This window comes from Myxine glutinosa, chromosome 1 (assembly GCF_964187855.1).
Source record: "Myxine glutinosa chromosome 1, kmMyxGlut1.1, whole genome shotgun sequence".
NCBI lineage: Eukaryota > Metazoa > Chordata > Myxini > Myxiniformes > Myxinidae > Myxine > Myxine glutinosa.
The window spans coordinates 77,601,052-77,628,354 of NC_136261.1; the positions used below are offsets into that span (position 1 = coordinate 77,601,052).

The window sequence follows — 27,303 nt, forward strand, 5'->3', positions numbered from 1 at the left end:
TTTTTTTAATGAGAAGGCCCTCATTACAACCTTTCATTCGGGCATTAAAAAGTACATGTGCCATGTGAATAGACTTATTTGCCCTTAGTAGCCAAAGACAGGCATGCACATGAAACATGCAAACTGTTATCCCTGTGTTTCACAGATTAGGTGGATCACCAATGTGTATGTTGTCCCTCCAATGGACGTTAAACTGGGTGTCCTGTCTTCCGACATTAGTTTATGGATGTTAACGATCCCCATGGTGTCCTTCATGAAGAGCGGGCGAGCTATCGCTGGCACCTTGAACAAATTACAAATTCCTGCCCGAACTACTGCTGGAAAGGCAATGGCAAACCACCCAGTATAACCCTTTCTCTGGAAGCTGCTTTGGTGGCACAGATGCTCAGTGATGAGTACGGTACATCAAATATCAAATACAAGTGCCTGAATACTGAAAGCGGAAAAAACTGAAAAGGAAATTAAAGCCATTTTAAAAGCATAGACACAGACAAAGAGATGGGAGGGAGAGGGGAGAGAGGGAGACACAGGGGAGTGGGGGAGAGACAGGGGAGTGGGGTAGAGACAGGGGAGTGGGGGAGAGACAGGGGAGTGGGGGAGAGACAGGGGAGTGGGGGAGAGACAGGGGAGTGGGGGAGAGACAGGGGAGTGGGGGAGAGACAGGGGAGTGGGGGAGAGACAGGGGAGTGGGGGAGAGACAGGGGAGTGGGGGAGAGACAGGGGAGTGGGGGAGAGACAGGGGAGTGGGGGAGAGACAGGGGAGTGGGGGAGAGACAGGGGAGTGGGGGAGAGACAGGGGAGTGGGGGAGAGACAGGGGAGTGGGGGAGAGACAGGGGAGTGGGGGAGAGACAGGAGTGGGGGAGAGACAGGGGAGTGGGGGAGAGACAGGAGAGTGGGGGAGAGACAGGAGAGTGGGGGACTGGGGGGAGAGACAGGGGAGTGGGGGAGAGACAGGGGAGTGGGGGAAAGACAGGGGAGTGGGGTAGAGACAGGAGAGTGGGGGAGAGACAGGGAAGTGGGGGAGAGACAGGGGAGTGGGGGAGAGACAGGGGAGTGGGGGAGAGACAGGGGAGTAGGGGAGAGACAGGGGAGTGGGGGAGAGACAGGAGTGGGGGAGAGACAGGAGTGGGGGAGAGACAGGAGTGGGGGAGAGACAGGAGTGGGGGAGAGACAGGAGTGGGGGAGAGACAGGAGTGGGGGAGAGACAGGGGAGTGGGGGAGAGACAGGGGAGTGGGGGAGAGACAGGAGAGTGGGGGAGAGACAGGAGAGTGGGGGACTGGGGGGAGAGACAGGGGAGTGGGGGAGAGACAGGGGAGTGGGGGAAAGACAGGGGAGTGGGGTAGAGACAGGAGAGTGGGGGAGAGACAGGGAAGTGGGGGAGAGACAGGGGAGTGGGGGAGAGACAGGGGAGTGGGGGAGAGACAGGGGAGTAGGGGAGAGACAGGGGAGTGGGGGAGAGACAGGAGTGGGGGAGAGACAGGAGTGGGGGAGAGACAGGAGTGGGGGAGAGACAGGAGTGGGGGAGAGACAGGAGTGGGGGAGAGACAGGAGTGGGGGAGAGACAGGAGTGGGGGAGAGACAGGGGAGTGGGGGAGAGACAGGGGAGTGAGGGTGACATGGGAATGGGAGAGAGAGGGCAGGGAGAGAGGAGAGACAGAGGAGGTTGGGGGGGGGGGGGGGGAGAGGGGAGGAAAGGGGCGTGTGGGAGACAGGGGAGCGGGGTAGAGAGGGGAGGGAGAATGGAAATAGAGGAGTAGGGGAGGGAGAGAGAGAGTGGGGGAGGAGACAGAAGGAGGGGAGAGGGAGAAGGAGAGGTAGAAGTCGAAGGAGAGGGAGAGGAAGAAGAGGAAGAGAGGGATGCTTTTGCTAGCTTTTCCCATCACGTGGGACAGGTACTATTCCAAGTATGTAATGTCGATGTAATATATTATATAATATGTAGATGACCACTGGCAAATAAACACCTCAAATCAACAAACTCTTAGCAAAACACAATGGATCATGAACCATCCTATTTATTAACATTTGTTCGATTCAGCAACGTCAGTTCAAAAACGGGACAAAGCTTACACGTAGAGAGCAAATACCCACCAATGTGAACACTAAAACCGATGGGTTTACCATAACTGGAACGATTATTAAAATGCAAAATTAAGAACTGCTAATGGAGTAAGCGAAAAACATGATGGTTTGTCATCCGGTGTGCGGTCCCGATGCAAACGAGGCAATTCCTTTAGCAGAAACGAATTGCATAGCTCAGTAACTTTCACCTATAAGCATCTCAACACACTTTAAATGCATACTTAAAATAACTGCAACACAATTAGGCATAAATACAATTTAAACACTGAAAAAGGTTTAAAAAAAATACTTCAAACAAACGAATAAAACTCTTAAAGTAAAAAAAGGAAAGAAAAAAAGAAGAAATAATCCATTGAGGGTTTTTGTGCCTGCGAGGATCCAGCAGCAGACACTATTTCACTCTCGAGAGGGCGCACACAAGGCCCCAGTAATGTCGACCAATCAATCTCTCCACACCCGCCTCCCTATCAGTCCTTCCTTCATTGGAAATTCTTAAATTGCTCAAGGATTTCCTCTCAGTAATTGTAACACCAACATTTGCTTGCAACTTCACCTCACTGAAGAACACTTTCCTTAATCTTCTTCTCCTTTTTCCCTCCGACCTTCTTTAACATCTTCAGAGGTTTGAACTTGGCCTTCCTGCGTACGGTACCGGGGCTTCCTTCCTTCAGCAAGTCTGCTTGGGGAACGTACAGAGGAGTGAGAGCAATGATACAAGTAGTGTCAAGATTTTGGAGAAGTGGCATTCGATCTCAAAAAGTTATATCATTTAGAATTCTTTGAAATGTTTTTCTTAATGCTTGGGATAGATACAGTGCCTTCAGAAAGTATTCACACCCCCTTGACTCTTCACATTTTGTTGTGTTACAGCCTGAATTTAAAATTGATTCAATTAAGATTTTCTGTCACTCCATAATGCCAAAGTGGATTTATTTTTTAGAAACTTTTACAAAATAATTAAAAATAAAATACAAAAATATCTAATTTACATAAGTATTCAACCCCCTGAGTCAATACTTCATAAAAACGCCTTTGGTAGTGATTACAGTTTCGAGTCTTCTTGGGTGTGTCTGTATCAGCTTTGCACATCTGGAGTTTGGTAGTTTCTCCCATTCTTCCTTGCAGATTTGCGCAAGCTTTGTCAAGTTGGATGTAGAGTGTTGATGAACAGCAATCTTCAAATCTTTCCACAGAATCTCAATAGGATTCAAGTCTGGGCTTTGGCTGGGCCACTCAAGGACTTTCACGTTCTTGTTATGAAGCCATTCCAGTGTTGCTTTGGCTGTATGCTTGGTGTCATTAATCTGTTGGAACATAAATCTCCGCCACAGTCTTCGGTGTTTTGCATTCTGTAGCAGTTTCTCCTTAAGGATTTGCCTGCATTTGGCTCCATTCATTGTTTCCTCTATCCTTACAAGTCTTCCAGTCACTGCCACTGAAAAGCATCCCCATAGCATGATGCTGCCACCACCATGCTTCACAGTATGGATGGTGTAAGGTAGGTGATGAGTGGTACTCGGTTTCAACATGATGTTGCACTTTGGATTCAATCCAAAGAGTTCAATTTTCGTCTCTACGAAAAAAAATTTCATCCGACATTATGGGGTATGTATGATGTGTAGATAAGTGACAAAAAAAATCTCAATTTAATTCATTATAAATTCAGGCTGTAACAACAAGAAATGAAAAAGGTCAAGGGGTGTGAATACTTTCTGAAGGGACCTTCATAGGAAAGATACAGTTGATCTGTCAAGTAGCTCGTCCCGAACATTCATCCATTCCATTGCTGGAATGTTTTTAGCATCTTATGGCACCCTGAGATTAATCTTCTTTGACCAATCTCTTTCATATGCAGCACAGGCTTCAGTAGCATAATTTGCTGGGGCCACAGCTGTGTCACTGATGGGGTGCCCCCTGAAGGTTGGAGCAGGAATTTGGCCAGGGTGCTGGCAGTATCTCGCTTGCCCTTTATGAAGGACACCATGGGATCTTTATTTATGCCCACCTCCCCAATACTGGCAGATGGGACACCGTTTAACGTCCATCCAAGGGATGGCACACACTACTACTGTCTCACCCTGCTTGCAAAAACACCAGAAGGGCAACTTATAGCTGGTCCGAGATTCAAACTCAGCTCAGATTCGAGCTATTCGTCCCTCTAGGCTATCCTGTCAGGCTTGGAAAATTGTGTGCCAATTTGTGATAAGAATTCCAGATTGAACCTTACAACCTCAGCAAAGTCCTCATTTCCATCGAAAACTCAGCAAAGTCCAAAGTCCTCAAAACCTTGTTTTTTATTCACACCGCGTGCGCGGCCTGGTCTCTCTCGGCTTCCCTCCCCCCGTCGGTGTTTTGTGAATTTAAGTTCTTTCCTTCGCTGTATTTGCTTGTTTCTTTGTTTCCCCCCCCCCCCCCCCCCCAGCTCCCACCAACATCTTACCCTTTGTCGAACGTTTTAAATACAAAAATAAATAAATAAATCCTTTATTAATTCTTTCTCTCCTCGCGGACACGTGCTTGTTCTCTCTCCGCCTTGTCTTGCCTTATGCCCCGCCCCCTTTATCTCCCTTTTCTTCCACCTCTCCAGCCTTTCCAACTATAGTTTCCTCCATACTCATTCAACCCTTTCTCCTTCTTTCTCAAATACAAGTCCTCACTTAGGGACTTTTCCACGATTGTTTTTCACAGTTTTATTTGAATATTATTTAAATATTTTTAAACTTTCCCCTGCAGTGTTTTATTCTGTGGTTTATTACAACACTGTTTTCTTCCTATTTAAAAGGCTTTTTTTCAATTTACTCTTCAATTCATTCCACTTCAAAAAAAAATTCAATCTTTCAATCCTTCCTTTCTACATTCTCCAAACTCCCCCTCATTCCACCCCTCCTCTATCGTTTTTAAACGGATCTCTGACTTGAAAAATCAAAATAAACCCAGTTTTTTTTTTTTTGTAATACATGTTTGTTTTTCATTAATCATCCACTTTCTAAACTCCTCCCTCACACCTCACACCTCCCTCCTAAACTCCCCCGCTCACCCCTCCCTTTCAATTCTCCCCCCTCACCCCTTCCCTCCAACCAACCCCTCCCCTTCAAATCTCCACCCCCCCCCTACCATCTTTCTCCAAATCCCCCCCTCCTCCCTCCTCCTCAAAGCTGCCTCCTCCCCACTTTGTCTCCCTTCTATCTCTTACCTCCACCTCATCCAACCTTCTATATTGCTCTGCCCCCCCCCCCCCCCCTCAAACAACCCCTCACTGTGCCTCATCCCAACAACATCAAACCTTTTGTCCTCCTCATCCTTCCCTTTCGCCTAACTCTTCTGCAATCTCTGACACACGATAAACAGCTCTCCCAACCCCCCATTCTCACCCTTCATCTTACCCTACCCCTCCCCTCCCCTGCACCCGATGCCCCCCCCCTTCCTTAACGGTATGGACCTCAAACATCCGGGGCCTTCGCTCAAACCTGATTGATCTCTCCATACAGGTTGCTTCTAACAAACCAGACGTAATCTGCTGAACAGAAACTTTCCTACTTCAAGATGTCTATGATTCCTCAATATCTCTTCCTGGTTACTCCCTCCTCCGGTATGATAGACCTGCGCTTCGTCCTGGTGGTGGGATCTTTAGAAGAAAAAAAAACTCTTCCTCACTCTCCTTGCACTGCCCTCTCCAACCCCACCCCCAGGAGTACCTCGGGCTACGGCTTCATCTCCGCTCCCACCTTTTGTTCAGATGCGTTTTGTATCCTCCTCCAAACAGTGATGACTCCATTTACATTTTGCTGTCTGACAACATGGACCAACTTCTATCCATTCATTCCAACTCCCTCTTCCTCATATGTGGTGACTTCAACTGTCATCATGCCAGCTGGCTGGGTGTGGGTTCCTCTCTCACCAGCCATGGCATCTCAGCAAAGGACTTCTGCGACTCATTGGGACTGACACAATCTGTCAATTTGCCGACCCGGATCTCAGTCAACGGAGCTTCTTCTCTTCTGGACTTGGTTATGACAAACTTCCCTGCAATGGTCTGCTGCTCTTCTTCTGCTCCAATCGTTTCTTCTGATCATTTCCTTGTTAAAGTGGACATCTCTCTGACCATTCTCAGAGAGCCTCCTCAGTGTCAACTAGTCTGGCATTTCATTCAAGCTGACTGTCATGGTCTTCAAGCAGCCATCAATCATCTAGACTGGTCTCCCATCTCTACTGCCTCTGACATCAACTCTTCCTGGGAATTCTACCAAAGTAAACTGCTCTCTCTCATGCACAGATTTATCCCATCTCGTCTTCAGTTGTCATACCCATCCTCCCATCCATGGTACACTGAGTCTTGTGGTGAGGCAGTTGCCCTGAAAGAACTTGCCTTTGCCGCTTGGAAGGCTAATCCAACTGAAGTCAATCTCAGTTCCTTCCACCAAGCTTGGAACAAGTGTGTGTCTAGGTCTACCCTCAGGAGAGCCAGGAAGCACTATCTCTCCACTCTCAAGACTGAACCCTCAAACCTGCCTCCTTCCTCCAAATCCTGGTGGTGTCTGGTCAAATCCGTTTCTGGTGTTTGTTCCCCCTCCATCCCCTCCCTTACCCAAAATGGCAGCATAGTTGACACCGCACGTGACAAAGCCGAATGCGTCAACTTTGTGTTTGCCTCAAAATCTTGTGTCCCAAGCCCATCTTTCTCTGTACCCACCTTACCCAATTGAACCCAGCTGCTCCTGGACTCTATGTCCTTCTCTCCTGACAAGGCGGAGAAGTTTCTGTCAAACCTCGACTCTGATTCTGCAACTGGACCAGACGGCATCAGCCCACGTGTTCTAAAATCCTGCTCTGCCGCTCTTTCACACCCTCTCTCTATTCTCTTCACCCTCTCTTTTGCTCAAGGTAATCTGCCATCAACTTAGAAATCAGCAAACATTACCGCTTTACACAAAAAATGTGCAAAAACAGATCCTTGCAACTACAGACCAATCAGCCTCCTCCCAATTATCAGCAAAGTCATGGAATCCATCATTGCTTCGTATATCAAATCCTTCCTCTTCTCCAATTGCTTGATCTCTGATCATCAATTTTGGTTTCAGACCAGGTCACTCTACTCTGGACATGCTGCTTCTGCTGTCTCAACAATGTATGGAGGTCCTCAATGCCAAAAAGGAAATCAGAGCTGTCTCCCTTGACATATCACATGCCTTCGATACGGTCTGGCACCCTGCTCTGCTCACCAAAGTCACCTCCTGTGGTATCCATGGAAATCTCCACGCATGGCTTGCGGACTTCCTATCTGGTCGTAGTCAACATGTAGCCCTGGATGGAGTTCTCTCATCTCCCCTTCCTGTTCAGGCTGGAGTTCCCCAAGGCAGTGTTCTGGGCCCTGTGCTTTTTCTGGTCTTCATCAATGATCTCTCCGAGTCTCTGGAAAATTCTCTCTATCTCTTTGCTGATGACTCCCCTCTCTGGCGCTCCATTCCTCATCCCTCAGATCGGCAGTCTGCAGCCTCCTCACTCTCTGCAGAACTGGACAAAATCACAGACTGGGCAAACAAGTGGAACATGTCTTTCAATCCTGACAAATCTCACACTCTCACTATGTCTCTCCGAAAAGACTGACTGGACAACCCTCCCATCTACTTTTGGAAAAAATCCTTTTGAAGAAGTTCTGTCACTCAAGCTTTTGGGTCTCACTATCTGCCATGATATTTCCTGGGAAAACCACATTTCCAAGCTGGCCTCCAAAGCCAGTCGCCGACTGAGCATCATCCATCGTGCGAAGTCCTTCCTTGGCACACCTGAGCTCCTCACCAAGATCTGCCTGCAACCCTCTTATGGTTAAATTGCCAAAGTCAAGACTCTCTGCTCACCTTCACTCTTTCATTCCTCTTTACTCCCACCTCTGGAATAAACTCCCCCACTCCCTTCAATCCCACTCCTCCCTCCAGGTCTTTAAACCAGCTGTTCACCACCATCTCTTATCTTCCCCCATCCAAAACCTTGATCTTTTCTACCCCCGTTAATTCACCCCAGATCCACTTTTTTGAAATACAAACTTCTTTCCTGGAAGTCCTCGCAGTGTCCATGTGTTTTATACCTCTCCCACCCCCCGCCCCTTCCCATGCCTCCTCCCCCCAAGCCCTCTCACTCCCACAGATCTCCCGATGTCCCTGTTCTCTGCTGTTGTACTTGTGTGCTTCCCTCTCTCCCCCCAAAAAATAATAATAATAAATAAATAAAAGTCCTGAGCCAATAGAAAACCCATTCTCTTCAACTTGGATGGATGAAGAACACCTTCGAGTTGGTTACCTTTCTGAGAAATTTTCTCCACCGCTTCATCCTCTTCGGCCTCACTACGAGAAAAGAAAAACACAAAACCCCCAATAATCCACTTCATGATGGAGGACTACAAGAGAAAACATAGTGAGTAGCTGAGGGTTTAGCACAACACCACAAGTGTGGAAAAACAGTGATCAAAGATAGTATTTTATGCAAATATACAGTGAAGAAGAGTATGGCGGTGCAAGAGCAAAATAGGATGGCAATACTAATAATTTGATGAGTCAATTGCCAGAAGGTGAGTAGATTCGTCGGGTGGAGGGATATGAAACAGCTATTTGAGAAGCTCACCGCTGTTTGTCTTCGTGCATGGATTCAACAATGGCGTTGCGCCCTTCAATGGTGGACACAAGGTCTTGTAGCAAATGCTGCTCCCGTTCTCTGTCTTTTTCTGTTCGATCCGCCTCTATTACAGCATTGATCAGATTGTGAGGCAAGAGGAAGAAGCATCGCAATTTGGATAAGTAACATGGGACTCGATAAATGGCGAGTCGAGTTACCTGGCTTATTGAAGAGTCTACGCAGCTCAAATTCTATGTCAGTCTGATGTTCCTCTAAGGACTGCTGCTTCAACCTGAAGAAGGTGGAACTCATAATTATGTAAGTAAAGACTTGATGAAAGGAGAAAAGGAAAAGATTGTAGGGACAGGCAAGAAAGCCAAAGAGCAAGTGATGAAGAGGCTCTGAAAGTGGAAGTGACAAAGCATGACAAGTGCACAAAAGGAGGGAAATGAGGATATGGCCCATAGAGGGAGTGGAAAGAAAAGTGAGCAAGCGACTCACATGTAAACAAGTTCAGATTCCTGACGCAGCAGCTGACGTTTGTCATTAATTAGTCGGAACCACTCAGCCATCAAAGGCTCTTCGTCATCTGAATAGTGCAGGGAAGAAAGGATCAGGAGATGGAGGTTGAGGAAGCACAAATAAGAACAAGAAACGGCGAAAATAATCGAGAACGACATACCACTCTCGGCGCTCCTGAGCACAGCTTCCATCTCAACTCCACGATTTTCCAGTAGCTCGAGCCGGCGCTGCATGAGTCGCAGCTCTTGCTCTATTTCCTCCTGTGGAACTGATTGACCTGCATGAACCTGTACGTACAAAATACGAGTGTAGGGGTGGATACCGAAAAAAGTAAGATTTAAAGTAAAGACCCAAAGATGTTCCTTTTTCCTAAGTAGCAAACGTGTTGGATAAGCAGACCTTGCGCTTAATGATGGGATAGCCATGCCCGGGTGCCGGTGGGCGTTTTGGCTTGGCTCCTTTGGCAGGCTTGGCCTTGCCAGGTGCAGGAGGCTTGCGGTCGAAAGGGTTTTCCTTGCAGATGCTCTGTGTGGATTAGAAGAGTACAGTCAGATTCAAGCAGAACAGTATTACAAACATTTCCTGCTCAATCTCATGGGATCCAGAGTCAAAGCATCTAAATTCAGATGTTGACAAAGCATGAACACAATTCATATACGTTGACTTGAACATGGTTTCTTGGATTTAGACGTCATATTGGGAAAGTCAGCGGACGAGGCGTGGGGGAAGACACCTAGGAGTCGTGTGGTGGTGGTGGGGCAATGCGTGGAGGCAGGACGTGGGTGAGGTGAATGTGAGGTGGCAGCACGAGGGCAGGATGAACACATGGCGGCAACAAGAGGACAGGGCATATGCGTGGCGGCAGAAGGCGGGCAGGACGAACGTGTAGCGGAAGGATCCGAGCGGGGCAAACACGTGGCAATGGGGCAAACATGTGGCGACAGGGTAAACAGTTGGCAGCAGGACGTGTGGTGGTAGGACATGGGTGGAGTGAATGCGTGGCGGCAGCATGAAGGCTGAGTGAACACGTGGCGGCAGCACGCAGGTGGGGCAAATGGGTGGCGGCAGCACAAAGGCGGAGCGAACACGTGGCGGCAGCACGCAGGTGGGGGAATGTGTGGTGGCAGCATGTGGGCAGGGCGAACACTTGGCGGCATCACGGGGGCAGGGTGGATGCATGGTGGGAACGGGAGGACAAGGCGAACATGTGGTGGAAGGAACAGAGTGGGGCAAACGTGTGGTAACAGGACATGGGCAAGGCAAACGCTTGGCGACAGAGCAAAAAGGTGGCAGCAGGACGCATGGTGGCAGGATGCGGGCGGGGTGAAGTCGTGGCAGATGTGGGTTGGGGGAGAAGATGTAGAGGTTACAGACTTCAAAGGGAAAATGGCTGTGATGTCACACTTACTTCAAACTGGGATTCTATCTGGATTCCAAGTTGAGCAGTACGATGACAAAATCACAACAAGGGTGGAGAAAATGGTGGTGAAAAAGCATGATGAATACTCATGTAATCAAATAATTTTGGAAATTTGCTACCTTTATATGTGCCTGAACAAATATCCAAGTGAAAAACATTCCCCAACCCCTCCTCCCCATGTAATTACTTGTCTTGCTAAAAACATGTAAATAAATGTGAAAGTGTAAAAGTAATCGACTCGCTGTTCATTCATGCAGAATGGAAATGCACCACAGCTGAAATGCAATACAGCCACAGCCCACAAAAAATTATATTTTTTGTTTCTTTTGAAACTTGTTTATCAATCTCATATTCAATACAAACAGCTTTTCCAAAGTTTTAACAGAATATAAAATGAAACAAACTTGAATGGGCAATGGGCATGCCAATTGAATTTTGGTGAATTGGGCTCAAAACAGAATTAGTGTCTTGTTTCTATCCAGTGTAAATACGGTATGGGTAGATTGGGAGGAAGTAACGGGGGCATTTCAATTTCTCTGAAACCACAATCATACTGGAGCAAGCACAGAATTGAAAATTGAAATGTACCATCGAGCAATCAATATTACCTTTAAAGGCAGGGGCTCTTAACCTGGGATCCATGGACCCCAAGGGGGTACATGGGGTTGGCCTAGGCTAGGGGGTTGCTGGAGGGTATATGGAAAACTAAATATTTTTTATTTTAATCGAAAGTACCTCCCGAAAAGCAATTTATAATCACACACATTCTTCACACAAACAAATTGGGATCTGTGGTGTATTTAATTCATTACTTTGTTGTGGTCAAGACGATGCAAGCCTATCTTCCCGGCTCCCCACCAGATGCAACACCGATAATGACAGCTGCATCATGGGCCAGTTTCAGTCACTGCTTGGAAGTTGACCAGAGAACATGCTATCCGGCCTGCTCCGTGTGTGGCATTCTTGTTGATTCAAGTCACTAATACATATAACCTGCAAGTTTGGCAAGTAAAGCCAAGTCATTGAGCTGGCGCACGGACAGTGCGATATATTTCAGCCCTTGGCAGCTCTCGGCTGGCGGGCAGCTGGCAGTTTTGGCAGGAAAAGTCAAATGTGAATAGCAATAGTTTTTTTTGGTTTTGTTAATTTGACATTCTGAAAAGGTGATTTTGATCTTACGTGACTGACTTTATTCAGTTTTTAGTAAATATTGCCAAAATTTAGCATTAGTTGCAAATTAAATTATAGATTCACCTCTTTGACCTGAGATTTAAGCCAGATTTCATATATCCCACTCTATAAATCTGTATAAGCTGACATTTTTGATGTAAGAAGTGAAATTTAATTAAGCTATATAATTAGTTTGTAGCAATAGAAAATTCAAACTACATTTTCACTTCAGATCTTGTAAGACAGATTGAACAAATAAAATATCTCAAAGAAGTAGGATTTGACCAAGAAAGGTTGGGTTGTGATGTTGCACAAGGCCTCAGCGACTTAGCCGACATGCCGCTGCATTGGCCGAGCGTAACGTCATCATTTTGCGACAGGATTTCAGCCTGCCCGTGCTCAGGAGAAGACTTTGGGCGTATTGTTTATCTCACCTCTATGATCTACAAAATTCAGCTCCAATTCATCTCAGAAGGAAAGGCATCATTAGAATACCTCGATTAAATTAATTGTTGAACATGTCCAGCAACAAATGGAAATATGCTGAGAGCTACAAATTTAGATTTACCTTCACCACTGATCATGACGGAACTCAGAAACCTCAGTGATTCCTGTGTGGGATGGTTCTCTGTAATCAGAGCATGAAGCCTGCAAAGCTACGAAGAGCATCTGGAACAAATTCATCCTGGAAATGTTGGATATGGGTTGAATGTTTTGAAGCAAGAAAAGGCTCGATTTGATTCAACTAACTGGCACTTTACCCAAACTTGGATTTTGTCATCTCAAAAAAACTGTTTTGGAAGCATCGTACAAAGTGGCCTACGTGATGGCCAGCAAGAAGAAGCCCACACATGATAGGAAAGTCTTGATCAAGCCAATTACTCCGGAAATGGTCGAGCTGGTGTATGGCAAACAGCATCGGAAGGAAATAGAAAAAAAAATACCGCTGTAAAATGACGCGATTTACTCATGATATATCTTCAGATATTCTTCAACAGGTGATGGGGAAACTGAAAGCCAGCCCTCTCCCATTCAGCATACACAGTTGGTGGCTCAGTGCAGTCAGCTGCTGTTTTTGTGCGATATGTGAATTCAAGGAAGAATTCCTTTTCTGCAAACCACTTGCAGCAACCATAAAGGCAGTGGACGTGTTCAACCTTGTCCAGGATTTTTTTGTAAACACGACTTTGCTGATTGGACTTAGAAGCTTGGGACGGTTTGCACTGATGGGGAGCCAACAATTCTTGGGAACAAGTCAGGATTTGCAAGCCTGGTGAAAGCAGAAGCTCCTCACATTGCTCTCTGCAACCCGCATCGACGTGCGCTAGCCTCCAAAACGCAGTCTCAAAATTTGAAGGCCGTCATATCCACCGCCATGCAGGTCGTGAACTTCATTCGAGCTCATGCCACAAATAATCGCCTCTTCAAAATTCTCCGCCAGGAAGTCGGCTCAGAGCACGATGTACTCCTGTATAACACGGAAGTTCATTGGCTCTCACGGGGTCAAGTTTTATTTCGGTTAATGGAACCTCAGGTGGAAGTTGCCATGTCTTCTAAGAAAAAGAGCAACCTCTGTGGTAAATTTGAGAATCCATATTTTGTCCTGGGCCTGGCTTATTGGGTGGCCATTTCATCTCATTTGAATGACCTGAATCGTTTGATCCAGGGCCTCGTTTCAAAGCAGCTGCAACCATCTCATTGAGCCCTACGCCAGTTTTCTGTTAATTATTTGTTGTACTGAATTTGATTTGCTTCCTGGTGAACCAGAATAAAGTTTTTGAAAAGAACTATTCAAATTCATTCAAATTCAAATTTCAAATTCAAATTCAAATTCAAAAAAATTCAAAATCATTGGAATCTCCCGCGATGAAGCTATCTCTGAGGGCCTTTCACTCACTCACCGCAGGCAGGTAGGTGGTCTTTCTGTCTTCTACCGACTCCTCTCCGGCCTTGCTCCCCCAGCTCTCTCTGTGCTCTGTCCCCCAAATATTCCTACAGGTCGCACAAGATCTGCCAGCAACCCTCTGATGGTTAAACTGCCGAAATCTCGGCTCTCTGCTCACCTTCACTCTTTCATTCCTCTTTTCTCCCGCCTGTGGAACAAACTCCCACACTCCCTTCAATCCCTCTCCTCCCTCCAGGTCTTTAAAACAGCTGTTCACCACCATCTCTTATCTTCCCCCATCCATAACCTTGATCTTTTCTACCCCCACTAATTCACCCCAGATCCACCTTGTTTGAAATTCCAACTTATTTCCTGGAAATCCTGGCAGTGTCCATATGTTTATACCTCTCCCACCCCCCCCCCCTTCACATGCCTCCCCCCCTTCACATGCCTCCCCCCCAAAGCCCTCTCCCTCCCACAGATCTCTCGATGTCTCCATGTCTCTCGGTCCCTGCTCTCAAATGTTGTGTTTGTGTCCTTCCCCCTCTCTCCCCATCTTGTCTACCGCTCCCGATGTTATTTGTTTTATGTGTCTGTTTGTCTTTCTGTGTGATTAATGTTCGCTCTTTCACGAGCCTCGATCTTGTATACAAAAAAAAAAAAAAAAAAAAAAAAAAAAAAAAAAAAAAAAAAAAAAAAAAAAAAAAAAAAAAAAAAAAAAAAAAAAAAAAAAAAACTATCCCAGGTACGTGTGTTTTTCTCCAATTTGTTACTGGAACCTGATGAAAATATATTATTTAATGGGGTGGGGGTCCATGGGTAATACTTCAGGATCTGGAGGCTTCGTAGGTTCAAAAAGGTTAAGAACCACTTCATTTAAGGAGTATAAATAGATATCATAGTTGGTACACATTTGGGAAACCTCCCCTGAGGATACAAAAATATTTTTCCCAAATAAATGCAATAACTGCATTCAAGTTAGCATAATTTCACATTACTTCCTGTAATGGTTAGGTTACACGTACCTTTGGCTGAACATTTGGGGAACGAGCTGGTGATGTTGCAGGCCTGGGGGGCGGTTGGGAGGCATCGGGACATGGATCTGGCTGAAGAGATGGAGAGAGAAATGCAGGAGTAGAGGCATGGTGATGGGATGAAGACAGAGTGGAAAGCACTTCTTGGTAGGGAGTTGAGGAAACGGTTGGAGTGGAGGCAGGGCGGAGTGACGAGAGAAGATTCGTGGAAGTTCCTCGTTGAGGTTCCGAGGAAAGGGTTGGAGTAGATGCAGAGAAGACCGAGGTAGGCTCAAGGTGGAGAAATGTAAGAATGGGAGTTGAAGCTGGGCGGGGTGGAGATAGTCCTTCCCCAGGTAATGGTGTAGACTGCCTTTGCGTAGTACCAGGCGCAGAGGCTGGGCGAGCTTCAGAGCAAAGGCCATCTTGAATTGTTGGAACCTCTGTTGCAGTAGATGTGGTGTCAGTAATTAATTAATTAGTGATTGGATATTGTATCCCATTTTAAAATGTATCTGGAAACAGTTATTTTACTTGGATGATGAGTAAGCATTTCTTCTACATCTAGTCCCATTGTAATTGCCTGGAACTGACAGGTGGAAACTAAATTTGCACCAAGTGGTGATATGCTTGAAGAAATGGAATGGAATGGTACACTTACCTTTTAATTGGCAGTCAATTGTTCCATTATTCAAATGGCCAGTAGATTGTGTAGCTGTCTCCAAAGAGGTACTGGTGGGTTCAGTGGAATTTGGCAAGCACGGAGCTGGGGTCTTAGGCGGTGTCCTGCCTTTATGTTTACCTGCTAGCAACAAAACATGCAGGAGCTTACATTTACTCATGGGGGGAAAAAAATGAAAGAGCAAAATTACTTTAGGCTTGAGCTGGGCAGCAAGAAAAGGAACAATGCAAGTCAAAAAATTTCAGGCCAATAATCAGGTTGTTATGCATTAGCATTTTTACAGTACAGTGCTTACTTGGCACGGGAGGAGCTAGCCGTTTATGTGCTTGGGGACTTTCGGAAGGTGACGGTGTCATCCTATACCAAGGGTGATCCGAAACATGCTCACTCCCACTTTTCTCCGCTCCGATTATTGATGCCACATTCTCAGCCTCAGGTTGCTTTTCCTCAGTTTGTGTACCATCTGCCAGCCTCAATTCTTCCTTGTTCTCTGCACCCTCATCATTCTCAAAGGGATTGTAAAACTCTTCCATGGATACCCTTTTTGAGACTCCCTCTGTGTCTTCGCCAATTTCATCTCGACTTTCTTCTGCTCCATCCTCATTGTCATTGTCCCCCTCAAAAGGATTGCCCGATTGTGCAGGGCATTTCAGATTCCTGCTTTGTGGAACAGGATCAGTTGTGCTCGTTTTCAAAGGTTTCTCTGGCTCTTCAATTGTAAGCGAGATGTCTTGGGTTACATTATTTGGCTTGGTACCAGGTGGCAAAGGTGCAGGCCGCTTTCGAGACTCAACTGGTACAAGGGCCAGCCATGGAGGGGCCTTGGGGGCTACTGCATTAGCTGGGTGTTCAGTTGCCAATGGAGGTACAGCCTGTTGTCGAGGCTTTGGAACTGGGATTGGCGATCCTGGAGGAAACAAAATAAATATATATATATAAAAAATAGGAAGAAAATACATTTTAAACTCAGGGGAAGCATGTCATGTAGGGTCAAGGTCATCAAAATAATAGTAGTACAATATTCAAAAACAACCCATAACCTTTGACTAGTCTGCAACTTGCTCCCCTCACCTTTTATAGTTCCACATTCCCCAGGAGGCCTCGACTTGCGTCTTGGAGCTGGCAAAGGTTTCACCTTGGCAGGACTCGAGCAGCCTGGTGCACAGGGAACTGTTTCTGCCTTGTGTTGGTGTTGATGCTCCTCCGACTCATCTCTGTGATGGCTGGAGTCATGAATCTCCCCATTGGCATGGAGTGGCTGCTTATCATTTTTACAGTCTGTGATGGAAATAGCAGGCCGGGCTTCCGTCTCACTCTTGAAGTTGCAGCCTTCAACTTCCAGTTCTATGTCGTCAGTGTCTGGCTTCAACTCCTGTCCAATTAAATCGTTTTCTTTATTTTCCTTCTCAGTCAAGCCTTCAACCACCTCCAGCCTATCTTTATTATCTTGCCCACGAGTTCTCTCTTCTGCCTTTTTTTCAATATCAATATTATGTTCTTCATTTGCATTTCTTTCTTCAGTCTTTTTGTCTTCAAGTTCTTCTTTACTTCCTGACTTATCTGCATCATCATCGCCAGAGTCTATTATGATGTCATCCAGCTGCTGTGAGTTTGGTTCGAGATCGGCCACTCGGCTCTCTCTGTGATGGGTGCACACGAACGTCTTTGGAAGTGACCCTTCCTTGTACATGCCCGGTAACAACGTTCCTGAGCATTTTTGGCATCTGTATAAGGTTTAAGATAAAAACTTGCTTCATTAGATTGTACAGAATGATCAGTTGCTTACATTAGCAGTAACAATGAACCATTCAAATCCATCAAGTAGTAGCCTCGATCATTAGGATGCAGAGAGAAGGGAGGGGAGTGAGGGAGTGGGGGGGAAGGAAGATGGATGGAGAGGAAGAGAGAGGGAGGAAGAGAGAGAGAGAGGAAGAGGAAGAGAGAGAGGAAGAGAGAGAGGAAGAGAGAGAGGAAGAGAGAGAGGAAGAGAGAGAGGAAGAGAGAGAGGAAGAGAGAGAGGAAGAGAGAGAGGAAGAGAGAGAGGAAGAGAGAGGAAGAGAGAGAGAGAGGAAGAGAGAGAGGAAGAGGAAGAAGAGGAAGAAGCAGAAGAGGAAGAGGGAGAGAGAGAGGGTGAGAGAGAGAGAGGAAGAGAGAGAGAGAGAGGAAGAGGAAGAGAGAGAGGAAGAGGAAGAGAGAGAGGAAGAGAGCGGAAGAGGAAGAGGAAGAGGAAGAAGAGGAAGAGAAAGAAGCGGAAGGAAGAGGAAGAAGAGGAAAAGGAAGAGGGAGAGAGAGAGAGAGTGAGAGAGAGAGAGAGAGAGAGAGAGAGAGGGTAGGGGAGGTGAGGGGGGGGGGGGGAGGGTAGAGAGATGTAAAAGACATCAGATGCTTCTAACACGAGTTAGACTCCAAAGTAATTTTCAATGGGAACATGACCTTTGACCCGATGAACCCAAAATTGAATCAGTTCATCTTTGTATTACAGTTCATACTTGTGCCAGGTTTGTTTGAAATGCATTAAAAGGTTCACAAGTTACTACAGTAACATAATAATTTTCAATTAAAGTGCACATTCCCTTTGGAACCCAAAGTCCAAACAGTTCATCTTTGTATCGCATTCCATACATATGCCAAGTTTGGTCGAAATTCCCTCCCTCAGTGGTTCACAAGTTATCATAGCAACGAACAACAAATAAACAATAACGGACGCATGGATGGACAACTCGATAACATAATGCCCTGGACCTTCAGAAATGGAGGAATAAAACCCCGGCAGCTCATGAAAAGAACTGCAGTGGAATCACTCGGGTATAAACAGAACAACATTTTAACACAAATCCCATTGTACAAGGTATACTCATATCTGACCTTCCAATACAGTATGTGCTGTCTGTACCAATTCAGTTTGATATTGCCAATAATTGCTTCAAGCAAACAAACTGTATTTTCCACAGATCTCCAGATGTCACTATTCTCTACTCTTGTTGTGCCCCTCTCCCTCTCCCTCTCTCTCTCTCTCTCGTCCCCCGCTCCCTTTATTATATGTTCTGTGTGTTAGCTCTTACACGAGCCTCGACTTGGTATGCAAAAACAAAACAAAAGTTGTACATTAAGTGGCGCACAGATGTCTAAGCAAGGCAAGGTGGAAGCACTCACCTGAAACAATTGCGGTGATAGAGCCGCCCATTTACCAGATACCTTTGTACCAGATGGACGTGTTTCCCGCACGAGGCACAAGCACCACCTGCAGAGATCTGTGGACACTGCACACAGCGAAGGCAAGGTCATATCGTTCAATCTTCAAGCATTTTGTTTGACAACCAATATGTCATTTCTCTTTCACTACCCTCCAATAACTGCAACAATATTACGATTAGCATGTCAAATTAACTTAAACTACAGAAAGTCCAAGTTTGATTACTGGAGAAACTCCCATTTCCTTGTACTCATGATTCTAGTATCTGGATGCAAATGAAAACAAAACATCTGCAAAGGTCTATTGCTTTCATCAAAGGCAGGTTGTGGTCTTTCTTGTAATGCTCATCATCTCCACCACCGGAGGTGGACAGAAGTTAGGTTATCACCCCTATCTGTCTGTGAGCAGAATATCTCAAAAGGTTAGACAGATCCAGCCCAAATTTGGTGGACAGGTTGGGGGTGTGAGAAGAACAAGCCGATTAGATTTTGGTGAAGATCTGAATCCAAATCCGGCCTAACAGTGGGATATAAAACGTAAACTGTTCAGCCTGGCGGCGGTATGCGCTCTACCTAGTGCCGTTCTAGTTTGTCAATATCGATCCCTCTGCTCTGTCTTCTGATGCTCACCAGCAAATTCAGGATGCACACTTTCTTCCACTTCTTTTGGTGATTATGTCATTTGTGTCCAACAAACAAATTGAAGTAATAGAAAGGGAGGGAGGTTTTTTTTTTTGGGTTTTTTAAAAATAGATCTAGGCTTATTGAAAAGCGAGACAACAAGGGGTTAACAAGCGTTACGCCTAGGTCCCGCGTCGGTGAAGTGATGCGAGTTGACAAAGTGGAAGAGTCGATAATATTAGCCAGTGGGTTGGAGACACACCCACACACCAGATTAGAAGTTAGTAGTTCGTTTATTTTTCAAGATATTCCGCTCACAAGGTTGAGACATATATGGTGGCGGCCATCTTGGATTTTGATGTGGCGACCCAATTTTCAATAGCGTTCTTCCTTATGCCTAGATACACCCACACACCAGATTAGAAGTTGGTACTTCGCTTATTTTTCAAGATATTCCGCTCACAACGTTCAGACATACATGGCGGCGGCCATCTTGGATTTTGACGTGGCGACCCAATTTTCAATAGCGTTCTTCCTTATGCCTAGATACACCCACACACCGGATTAGAAGTTAGTAGTTCATTTATTTTTCAAGATATTCCGCTCACAAGGTCCAACGCACGCACGCACATACGCACGGACGGAGGGGAAAACCATAGTCCCCTTTTCGCTCCGCAGTGCGACGGGGGACAAAAACAGAAACTAAAAAAAAAGGAAATGGTAGGTCAGGTCAGTGGAGCCACAGTTAGATCAAACAAGCAAGGGAATGAATGAAAAGGGAAGAGGAGAGAGAAGGGAGAAAAGGAAACACAGGAACCTGCAAGGAGGAGGGGTGGGTTAGGAGGCGTATTGAGGGTAGAAAAGATTGTAGGTAGGTTTGGGTGATAATAATACAAAACAGTGGTAAACCTATTTGAGGCTCTGGGTAGGAGAACGGAATCGAACCACCTCCAGAATTCACAAACGGGAAAAATGGGAACAAGGTGGTGGAGGTTGGCAGTAAACATGGACTTTTAAAATTCCAATAAAGTTGAACGTGTTGGATTTCTAAAGTTTTTACCTCTTCCTCAGCGATTGACATTTGCCCCACAACCCTCTCCCCCAACCCCTTCCTAGTAGAAAGAAGGGAAGAAACGCAGTAACCTGTAAGCACGAGGATTGAGGTAAAATATAGTTAACAAGCGTTACGCCTAGGTCCCCCGTCGTTGAAGTGATGAGTTGACAAAGTGGAAGACGCAAGGCGGCCATCTTGGATTTTGACGTGGCGACCCAATTTTCAATAGCGTTCTCCCTTATACGTAGATACACCCACACACCCGATTAGAAGTTAGTAGTTCGTTAATTTTTCCAAGATATTTCGCTCACAAGGTTCAGACATATATATGGTGGCGGCCATCTTGGATTTTAACGTGGCGACCCAATTTTCAATAGCGTTCTTCCTTATGCCTGGATTCACCCACACACCAGATTAGACGTTGGTACTTCGCTTATTTTTCAAGATATTCCGCTCACAAGGTTCAGACATACATGGAGGCGAATCTTGGATTTTGACGTGGCGACCCAATTTTCAATAGCGTTCTTCCTTATGCATAGATACACCCACACACCAGATTAGAAGTTAGTAGTTCGTTTATTTTTCAAGATATTTCGCTCACAAGGTTCAGACATGTATATGGTGGCGGCCATCTTGGATTTTGACGTGGCGACCCAATTTTCAATAGCTTTCTTCCTTATGCCTAGATACACCCACACACCAGATTAGAAGTTGGTACTTCGCTTATTTTTCAAGATATTCCGCTCACAAGGTTCAGACATACATGGCGGTGGCCATCTTGGATTTTGACGTGGCGACCCAATTTTCTATAGCGTTCTTCCTTATGCCTAGATACACCCACACACCAGATTAGAAGTTGGTACTTCGCTTATTTTTCAAGATATTCTGCTCACAAGGTTCAGACATACATGGCATCAGACATACATGGAGGCGGCCATCTTGGATTTTGACGTGGGTTGCACCCACACACCAAATTAGAATTCGGTCCTTCGCTTACGCACGCATGCACGCACACGCGCACACACACACACACACACACACACACACACACACACACACACACACACACACACACACACACACACACACACACACACACACACACACACAGACGGAGGGGAAAACCATAGTCCCCCTTTCGCTCCGCGGTGCGACGGGGGACAATTAGGGGTAGAAACAATTACAGGGAAGGATGGGGCAATGACATGATTGGGTACCACACATTGCCTGCTGGAATTTATTCCTTTTCACACATGGCCAAACTCGAACCCTCAACTTCCTTCCTATCCTCTCATCACTTCCTGGTCTCAATTTCATCCCCTCCAAAAACAAAAAACAATATTTGTATGCATTAGGGATGCACAGCTCATTATTCTACTTTCACAAATGGTTAAAAATCAGCTATTTCCAGAAACGCACCTGCCGAGTCACAGCATCCTCCACTGAATCCTTCGATGTTTTGGAAGCAACCAAGGGGCCCTTTGTACCCTTAACAACACCTGAGAACAAGGAGAGGATGAGGAAAGGGAAAAAAAAAAAAAAACATGACAATATTCTTTAAAAGGGCAAAAGTTACTGCCATGCCTGGGTGAGGACAGTAGCCAAGCACCTAACTCTCCCACCTGCCAAACAACAGCGGAAGTATGACTGCTACCCCACATAGATGCAAAAATTATTCCTTGCTCACCATTTCCCCCCTGCCCTGTGAAATGATGATAGTATTGTGACACGTAGGTGAGGACACTCAGACGATCGGGACATTCCATGACTACAAAGTCTTCGGGCTCCAACAATGCCGGGATTCCGAGTACTTGCTCCGCCACATCAAATGCCTAAGCACATGACATTGTAGCACAACAATTCCAGTGAAATCAATTTCATACCGCACAGCAATGATTCTTTAAATCGTTCAATGATAGGCAGGGGCTACAACTTTGCAACAGTTATTCTGTTATGGATGAATGAAACTGACAATCATGAATGGAACAAAACTGGCTTATTGTAAATCAAACTCATTCTGCACGCAAATTTAAAGTGACCTTCTGGCCCAGTTGTAGTCTGACAAGACAAGCACCCACCACTAAATGAAGTGTTAGCTTATACATTGCTGCAACTACAGCATGTCAGTCATGAGGCTTTAGTAGCGTTTTTGGCAACACCAGCTCCCCTCCCTCACCCAATTTGGAAAGGAATCAATTCACAGACATGCTTTGGGGTCACTGGCCACCAACAGCATGGAGATATTCCCCCAAAAGATGAGCTGGCAAACAGTCTATTGTGAAATTATAATGAACTATTACCTCCCAACTGTTATAAAACCACCGTTTAGAGGCCATTTTTCCCCGCAAAGCAGGGGTTGGCCTTTTTCGGGAAGCGTGGTTGTTGTTGTTTTTCGGTCCCCTTTTTGAAGCAATGTTTTACGGCCGGATGCCCTTCCTGACGCCAACCCTGTTTGCCGCCTTTAACGACAAACAGGGAATTACCAGTGAACTGGTCCTCAATTAGCCGACCTCGGAAGGATGACAGGCTGAGTCAACCCCCCTGGCGTTAATTCAGCGATCGACCGAGATTCGAACCCAGGATCCTAGGATCCTAAGCCGGCACCCTAGCCGCTAACCCAACACCAGGGGTCACTGTTATGCAGCTCTAAAACCATGTGCCTGCCATACCAGCACTTGCTGCAAGGGTCCTGACCAACAAAAGGCCCTGCCATGCACCCACCCTGTTTAGGTGTACAACTGCAACGTTAACTAGAAAGCATCTGAAAATTCAAAGCCCATCTGCATTCGCTTTGTATTTGGACTTCTTCTGTAGCTGAGCATGACGAAAGGAGCTAAAAAGAAAAAAAATCAAAAAAGATTGTGACTATGTTCGGCGACCTTGACCTTCTGAAGTCAAAAGCAATAGGCTACAAGTGACCCAATATGCAAACTCTGAGCAAATTTCAAGTCAATCAGATGGGAATTGATGATTTTGTGGCCTCAACAGAACACAGGTTACACTGAATTGGGTCATATTGAGCCATTGACATATTGATATGACTGACATTGATATTTTATACAACCTTCACCTTTGATGTATTAAAAAATGATAATAATAATAATAAAATAACAATATATATGAATGAATGAATGAATGATCGTTTTAAGGCCATTTTCCCCACGAGAGCGGGGGTTAGCCTTGCGGGCCCCATGACAATCATGGTTCCCTGTTTGAGGCAATGTTTTCATGGCCGGATGCCCTTCCTGACGCCAAATAATAAAATGAAATTGGCTTCTCGCTTTTCATTAGTGAACCAATTCAGTAAAATTTCAGGTCAATTGGATGAAAATAGACCATTTTATGTGACATTGACTTTTGACTTTTTCACCAAATTATTAATTTGTCTTCTCCATATTCTCAGAAGCTTTGTTGAAAATTAAATGACAAAAGCTCATATGCTAAAACAAAAAAAAAATTATGGCCCGGACAGACACACAAAAGTGATTGTAAAACCCTGTCTCACGCTGCGTGGGAGATGGGCTAACGACAATGGCACTCTGCAGAGCGCATATACCTCATATACTAGGCTGAACATTGAACAGTTTACTTTTTGTATCCCATTGATAGGCTGGATCTGGATCTGGACCTGAACCAAAATGTAATAAATTCTTCCTCATCACATGGCCAACCCCTCCACCAAGTTTCGTCCGAATCTGGCCATAACCTTTTGAGATAACCTGCTATATGATGGTTTTAGCCCTATCAGTCAATGGTGAAGAATCACTTTAAAAAAAAAATTCTCATATCCGAATTCAAATCCAGATCTTCACCAAAGTCGAATGGAATCGTCCTTGGCAGACACCCAACCACGAAGTTTCGTCCAAATCGGTCCACAACTTTTTGAGATATCCTGCAATGTATCGTTTTTGGCCCGATCTCCCAATGGTGAAGAATCACTTAAAAAATTATAGTAGCCGGATCCGAACCAAAATCCAATCATTTCGTCCTCGTCACATACGCTACTACTCTGCCAAATTTCGTCCGAATCCGTCCACAACTTTATAAGATATCCTGTTCAAGGCCAAACAAACAGACAGACAGATAGATAGACAAACAGACAGGCAGGGGTGAAAACATAACCTCCACCCTTGGTGACAGAGGCAAAAAAACAAAGAGAAGGAAAAACAAACGAAATAAAATGGTTGATTGAATAATTAAGAACAACTGATGCTTCATCGATAATTGGGCGAAATATTTGGGAATGGATTATCTTACTACAATTCACCACTTACTATAATCTTACTTAATATAATTGATCCCTGGTGTTGGGCTAGCGGCTAGGGTGCCGGCTTAGGATTAATCCAAGGATCCTGGGTTCGAATCCCGGTCGATCGCTGAATTAACGCCAGGGGGGTTGACTCAGCCTGTCATCCTTCCGAGGTCGGCTAATTGAGTACCAGTTCACTGGTAATTCCCTGTTTGTCGTTAAAGGCGGCAAACAGGGTTGGCGTCAGGAAGGGCATCCGGCCGTAAAACATTGCTTCAAATAGGGGACCGAAAAACAACAACAACCACGGTTCCCGAAAAAGGCCAACCCCCGCTTTGCGGGGAAAAATGGCCTCTAAAGGTGGTTATTATATATATATATAATTCACCAAATGTCCTTCCGTCTGTCCATCCGTTCCCAGGTACCGCAAAAACGGCTGAACCGATCGCAATGAAATTTTAGGTGGGTAATCCAGAAACCCCCTGGAGTAAAATAGGCTATATTGTTTTTCGAATTTCAGCTTTGGTCTCCAGCATTTTCAGGTTTGGGCTCCCGCCTAACGTTATTGTCCCGGGTACCGCAAAAACGACTGCACCGATCACAACGATACACCTCCATGTCCGTGGGATTCCCACGGGTGACCCCACTAGTAAATTGTAATTGTGCATTTCCTTTCCTATCATTCTTTGTCCTAAAAAAAAAAAAAATTAAAAAAATATATTTAAAAACAAGATTGTCAAGTTATATTCTTAGAATGTAGCATTTCAAAATAAACAATGACTATTTACATCCAACCTCGACATGGAAGTTTTGAAATAATGCTTCTGAACATTAATTATACTAGGGCGTGCCCGCACGTACGTGCTTGCCCGTACGTGCGTGCAAAAAAACATGCGTGCAAACAACAAGAACAAAAAAAAAACTTTGAAACCACGTGGCAGTAACGACCACAGAACCCCCCCCCTCTATTTACATGAAATGGTTTGGTCCGAAACCACGTGGCAGTAACGACCACAGAACCCCCCCCCCCCTCTATTTACATGAAATGGTTTGGTCCATTCGCAAAGCCAAAGCGAACGGCTTGCGAGTACGGTGACCATACCTTGGGAACCACATGTTCGATTAATTTCAAACCTTGAAAAGGCACATCCTCGGGTCCCCAGCAATATACCTGGCAAGTTTCAAGTATATCGGACTGGTAGTTGTCGAGAAACAGCGGTCGCATACATACATACAGACAGACAGACACACAGAGATTACTGGAATTATAGATAGATACAAAATCAGCAGCTCTGTAGATAAAGCTTGTAAATATGTTCTTCTCAAATTCAAGGAAATGGTGATAATCTCCCAAATGGTGGGATCGCAATGGTGCCGGTAACCAAGACTTAAGACTTCTATCCAGATGTGTTGGCATAATCATGGACCAGCATGAAAGGCAAATTTTGGCTGCTTCAGGCTTCTGTACATGAGCAAATTAGATGGAGCATTTTCTACCGTGCACGTGTAGCTCAAAGCAAGGTGAGGAAATGAGTACACATCTGTCCTAGATGTCGGGATACAGACATCAACGGGATACAGACACCAGTGTAAGATCGAGGACATAAATTTGAATTGGATTTTGTATTTAGGAACACTGTAGAATACAAATCTGCAGCTTAAAAGCATTTTGGCATATTTTACAGAACACAGGAGTAAGGTTATTGTTTTAGTCAGTTAGACTAGAGTGATTTATGGAAAAAGGCCAAGTATAAGCTTCTAGGTGCATTCTTGGGTAAAAGTTGGGAACCTCACTTTTTAACATAATCTGGGTATCCTGAATTCGATTAACCCGGTTCCCAAGCCTAATTTTGAGTTTTTGACCTTATAATTAGCATAACCAAGATGGCTGCCAAGTTGCCATTTTTGGACAATTTCTTTGAACAAGCATTTATACATCATGTATATACATGCAGCTCTATGTGGTAATCTAATCCACCGAGAAGTTTGTCCACAGCACTGCTACGATTTCACGCATTAACTGGGTGTGACACCACCTCCTATTTTGCAAATCACACCAAACGAACATCATGGAAAGTCTCAAAGAGCACCATAAACTGCTGAAGAACTTGGGCATTGGTGAACTCACAGAGTAGACAATCAAATCTGCAGAAGCGTTCGTCTGCAGAATATATAATGTGCACAGAACAACCTCTGTTGATTCGGCATGACATATGTTGTTCTCCAAGACTGGTAAACCAGAAGCAATGTCACCGACAAGTGATGTTCTTCATTTCCATTTGATGCGAGTACACTATTAAGCCATGGTATGGAGAAATGCCCATTGTGCCATACCTGACATTCATGCACCTGTGGAAATGGGATGGAAACGTGGTGATTCAGGACTAGAGCCTATTCTGATGTCACCGAGTCCAATTCCAGAAAGTTGCCTCGAGATGATTTGTTGTGCATGCCAGAAGCAATGCAAGACTCGACGCTGCAAATGTCGCTATTCAGAGTTGAGGTGCACATCAATGTGTCAGATCAGACCCCTTGTATGAATTTGATGTAGTTTGGCAAAACAACATGTGACATTCCTGAATGCTTGTGCTTCATGGCCATGTATACTTAATTTTAGAATAAATGGTTGTATGAAACATCTTATTAAAACCATTTCCCATTTTATAGTGTCCAATTCCAATATCAGTTTGAATGTCTCTTTCAATATTTCGCCAACCACAATATAGATGAGACGGATTTATGAAAAAATGCCATGTATAAGCTTCTAGGTGCATTTTGGGGTAAAAGTTGTAAAGTTAAAGTAAA

The 27,303-nt window shown here is 45.1% G+C and overlaps 1 protein-coding gene across 4 annotated transcripts in view; it reads right to left on the reverse strand.

Annotated features, from left to right (window-relative positions):
• Positions 1–2,001: 2,001 nt before the first annotated feature.
• Positions 2,002–27,303, reverse strand: part of LOC137425409 (MICAL-like protein 1) — a 37,234-nt gene continuing 11,932 nt past the window's right edge. The window contains exons 3-16 of one of the 4 annotated variants that reach the window (XM_078773598.1): positions 21,937–22,081; positions 21,669–21,748; positions 18,536–18,642; positions 16,454–17,106; positions 15,678–16,289; positions 15,362–15,502; positions 14,713–15,143; positions 9,612–9,737; positions 9,373–9,499; positions 9,192–9,279; positions 8,909–8,982; positions 8,700–8,814; positions 8,379–8,422; positions 2,002–2,760 (exon numbers count right to left, since the gene is read on the reverse strand). In XM_078773598.1, the coding sequence (XP_078629724.1) occupies positions 2,639–2,760; positions 8,379–8,422; positions 8,700–8,814; positions 8,909–8,982; positions 9,192–9,279; positions 9,373–9,499; positions 9,612–9,737; positions 14,713–15,143; positions 15,362–15,502; positions 15,678–16,289; positions 16,454–17,106; positions 18,536–18,642; positions 21,669–21,748; positions 21,937–22,081 (2,865 nt within the window). In that variant the 3' untranslated portion in view covers positions 2,002–2,638. Of the gene's footprint in view, positions 2,764–8,378; positions 8,423–8,699; positions 8,815–8,908; positions 8,983–9,191; positions 9,280–9,372; positions 9,500–9,611; positions 9,738–14,712; positions 15,144–15,361; positions 15,506–15,677; positions 16,290–16,453; positions 17,107–18,535; positions 18,643–21,668; positions 21,749–21,936; positions 22,082–27,303 lie in introns of all 4 variants that reach the window. The other 3 variants (XM_068113833.2, XM_068113837.2, XM_068113823.2) reach the window with 3 other exon arrangements.